This window comes from Hemitrygon akajei, chromosome 2, assembly GCF_048418815.1.
Source record: "Hemitrygon akajei chromosome 2, sHemAka1.3, whole genome shotgun sequence".
NCBI classification, from domain to species: domain Eukaryota; kingdom Metazoa; phylum Chordata; class Chondrichthyes; order Myliobatiformes; family Dasyatidae; genus Hemitrygon; species Hemitrygon akajei.
This window is the reverse complement of record NC_133125.1, coordinates 36439329-36443207: the sequence shown is the minus strand read 5'-3', so window position 1 is coordinate 36443207 and position 3879 is coordinate 36439329. Positions and strand designations below refer to the sequence as shown.

The 3879-nt window shown below is 40.6% G+C and overlaps 1 protein-coding gene across 1 annotated transcript; it reads right to left on the bottom strand.

Annotated features, from left to right (window-relative positions):
• Nucleotides 1-2646: 2646 nt before the first annotated feature.
• Nucleotides 2647-3603, bottom strand: foxb2 (forkhead box B2). The gene has a single exon (XM_073063800.1). The coding sequence runs from the start codon at nt 3601-3603 to the stop codon at nt 2647-2649; it is 957 nt and encodes a 318-aa protein (XP_072919901.1).
• Between the last annotated feature and the right edge of the window lie 276 nt (nt 3604-3879).

Below are 3879 nucleotides of genomic sequence, written 5' to 3'. Positions count from 1 at the left end.
GTTTAGTGTGAAGCAGCAACAGGTTAAAGCTCAGCGAGTAATATGAGACAGAACGGTGGCAAGGACCACCACGCCGCTAATGCGATTCGCCTTTCCAATCTGGGTTTCATTTAAAAAGCATCTAATTTAATGGCACTATCTGATGTTACACAATTTCGTTTGAAAACAAAAGAGTCGCTTTTTATTTTGCCATCACCTTCGAGCGCCGGGCTTTGTACACTCCATTAGTTATTTTCGAAGTTCTAAAACAGAAGTGAGAAGTGATAAAAATGAAACCTAAATGTTTAAGGAATACTAGCCCTCTGTGTAATATCTGAGTACTGAATCTCCATAAATGATTCTGAAGTGAAGTAAATAGATCCATTTAGTTGCGTTCTTCCACTTTCAGGTTTCGAATGAAAGATTAAGGACGCATCATTAAATATATGACCATTATTAACACTCTATCCAAAGTTAAAAAGGAACTCACCTTTTGCACGTCTTTTTGATTTGGTCAAACGTGTTATTCCATTCCATGCATAACATGTGAAACAGACCTATAATTTGATACAGATGATAGATCACTTTCTTTTTCGTCTGTTGGATTCGGAGACCGAATTGCTTACTGATATTTGTTTTTGCAAAAAAAGTTGCTGTGCGGTTGATGACAATCCCCCGAAAGTCTCTGCTGACCAGCTGTGTTGGAGATTGTACTCCAAATTATAACCTTGAAAACCGGCAAGAGCGAAAAGAACGTTGACAATTGATGGAAAGATCGTTTGCAGGGAGCGAGTAGCTCGGAAAGAACGCGTTAGTGTTTTTGCACATTGCACTAGTTCAGTGTTGGACTGGATAGGGCTGAGAGGGACTTAGGGGATTTCTCCGTGCTAGGCATAATTTAACCAATATTTATTTATTTTTAGAATAACATATTAAACACATAATTGACGGGAAATATTTAATAACATTTGTTTCTGATAAAAGATCCCGTGTACAGTATACATATAGTTTTTTTTAACAATTATTCACAAATGAAATATTCAATACGAATATATACAACGAACAAAAGTTGGAACCATTGCGAGGTTACTATATATCTATATCCACAATCCAGCAATTCAATTCAGAGTTTGCTAGTAAAGTGCTATTATATTGTCCGATCGGATTTTCATCGCACCATATTTAACATCACAATAAAACTAAACTTCATGTGAAAGGAAAAGCAAAGAAAGGAGGTCAAAACCTGAAATTTTTACGTACTAAGGACATGATGCAAAAAGCAGATTGTTTTCCCTCTCACATAAACTAATCTTGAGTAACTGCTAGGAATCGTTATCCATCCCGTCCCTGCCCTTGTGTTATTAGGTTAACTTGACTTGCTACTGTGCGGAAACTATTGGACAGCACCAACCGAGATCTGTCTACTTTAAATGAAAAGTGGAAGTTTTCATGTCCCCTTTTCTTGAAGTACAGACCTTTAAAGAGATTGCTCTCGAAAACTGCAGAGTGCTTAATAGACGTGCTATTCAAAATCTGAGCTCAGGTTCATTTTGCAAAGTGATAAATTAAAAAAAAGAAATCCGTGATTTAAAAAGATGAAGTAATTTGGTCGTAGAAAGGAACGTGTACAAAATATGTTTCAATTCTGGTAATTCATCTCTGCTCAGAGTCTAAATCATTCGTGGAGTCTATTTAAACACAACGTACGTTGAAGAACTACGCAGTTCTAAATCTGGAACAATATATACATGAGTTGGAACAATATTGTTAATTTATACTGCACGCCACAAATCTGTGCTTTTTGAATGAACCCTTAGTATTCTAATCAACGCGAATCAAATGTTTGCATGCTGCAAAATAGACAGATTTCATTTCATTTGTACAACTTGTGGAAGTAGTAAAAGGAAATCACCACAATTTAAAAATAGTCTCTGTGCTGCTCTAATCAGAGTTTTAAAGCTACAGTGAAAACATATCTTTCAAAATTAGCTAACTTCAACGATTCCTAATGCACAGTTTAGAAATATTTTAGCTTCAAACATTTTTGACCGGATTTGAAATACCCAACGTGCTGACAAACTAATTGTCATCAGATTTCTGCTGAGTGCTTTGTTTTTTTTTGCCTCTCCGCTCCGTGGTTGTGAGTCAGTATTATTTCTTGTTCGGACCTATTTCTCTTCATGAGTTTCCATTTTAAGGGCTCTGTCTTTTCTTTTTTAAAACCTCCGTTCTTGTTCAATGATGTCCAGGCCTCGAAATCAGCAGAATGGTCGGAATCAGCTGACTTTTGGTTCTATTTAATGAATTTTTAATATTTCAAAAGTGACAAAGGACAAAGGTATATAATGTGCAGTCATAAATACTGACAGATAATGTAACTGGAATACTGAAGAAAATAGATTTTTTTCTCTCAAATCGGATTTATTCCAGGTAGATACAGCTTTCTAGAAGCTGGATTAGTGAATTTTAGATACTGTTGACTCACTTACAGAAAGTAAATCCTCTTACCTGAAAAGTCTCTTTTAAATATTTCCCGACTTATGTCTAAACACCAATGATTTATGAATCTTTAATGAAGCAGACATTTCTGCCACAATTAACCTCTTCATATCATCTTTAATCAGTTTGTTCACCTATTGAAACTGATTTGCACCTGCCACTTCGCCCTCACGAATGGACGAGCACAGAGTGTAAGGAGTTAGTTTTGCCTTCGGTGGAAGCTGATCGAGTCTGATCTAGATGCAAGGAAGATGAAGAAGATGACGGACAGATCTGCGTGGGGCTGCCAGGCAGGGCTCCTGGGGCTGGCAAAGTTGAGATGGACGCCAGGGATACTGTGGGTTTGATAGGCACAGGGACGGCTGGCATTGTCTGAGTGCCAGGGTGACAAATCGTCTTCATGGGCACCCCAAACGGGCTGTAATCTGGTGAAACTGGCATAGGAGCCATGGAGTCTAGGACACCAACGTGTGGCCACATGGATCCCACCATGTTACTGAGCTGGTTTGGAACAGGGTAACCAAGGTGGTGCATTACAGAGGCTAAAGGAAGCCCGCTGGCCATCATACTTTTATAGTCCCTTCCAATGATGTTCTCGATGGCGAATGGGTGCTTAAATCCAGTCGACTGAGGCCCGTTGACTCCGTACGGCTGGAACTGGGGCAGGCGCCCCATTGTTGGGGCAGTGTCCGGTGAGGCCAGTCCCAATTTGGCCTGTTGTTGGTGGTGGTGGTGGTGCTGGAAATAATGGATCATCTGTGAATTTTTGGCGCTGAAGTGTTCCGACCGATGCACCTTAAACCTTTTACGGCGGCGGAGGAAGCTGCCGTTCTCGAACATGTCTCCACAGTCGGGATGAAGAGCCCAGAAACTGCCTTTGCCTGGCTGGTCAGGTCTGCGCGGGATCTTAATGAAGCAGTCGTTAAAGGAGAGGTTGTGGCGGAGAGAATTCTGCCACCGCTGTGTGTTTTCTCTGTAATAAGGAAACCTGTCCATGATAAATTTGTAAATCTCACTCAAGGGAAGCATCTTCTCCGCGGAACTCTGAATGGCCATTGCGGTCAATGAGATGTATGAATAAGGAGGCTTTTGATCACTGTAGGAATTTTTCCCTGGACGAGGCATTTTTAGGCAATATTGGGAAAACAATAATCACAAGTACAACATTCACCAAAGCACCTCGCCCAAGAAGCGAAGCGAGGAAACTGACGATAATCGAATTGCCCAAGATTCCATAAAATCTCGGAATGCCAAGGTGCTGCACGATTACAGTTACTGCTTTACTGCGCTGCCGAAAGATGCCGGAGTTGTTGATGCGGGTTAAAAAGCTTCGCGCTGTCTCACCAGGAGATAAAGAGGCCGAGAAGTGCACACTTGCGTTGTGTGAGCTAACGAGGCTTG

Excerpts from the sequence above, each read along its gene's own strand:
- foxb2 (XM_073063800.1), bottom strand. The coding sequence starts at position 3,603 with ATGCCTCGTCCAGGGAAAAATTCCTACAGTGATCAAAAGCCTCCTTAT.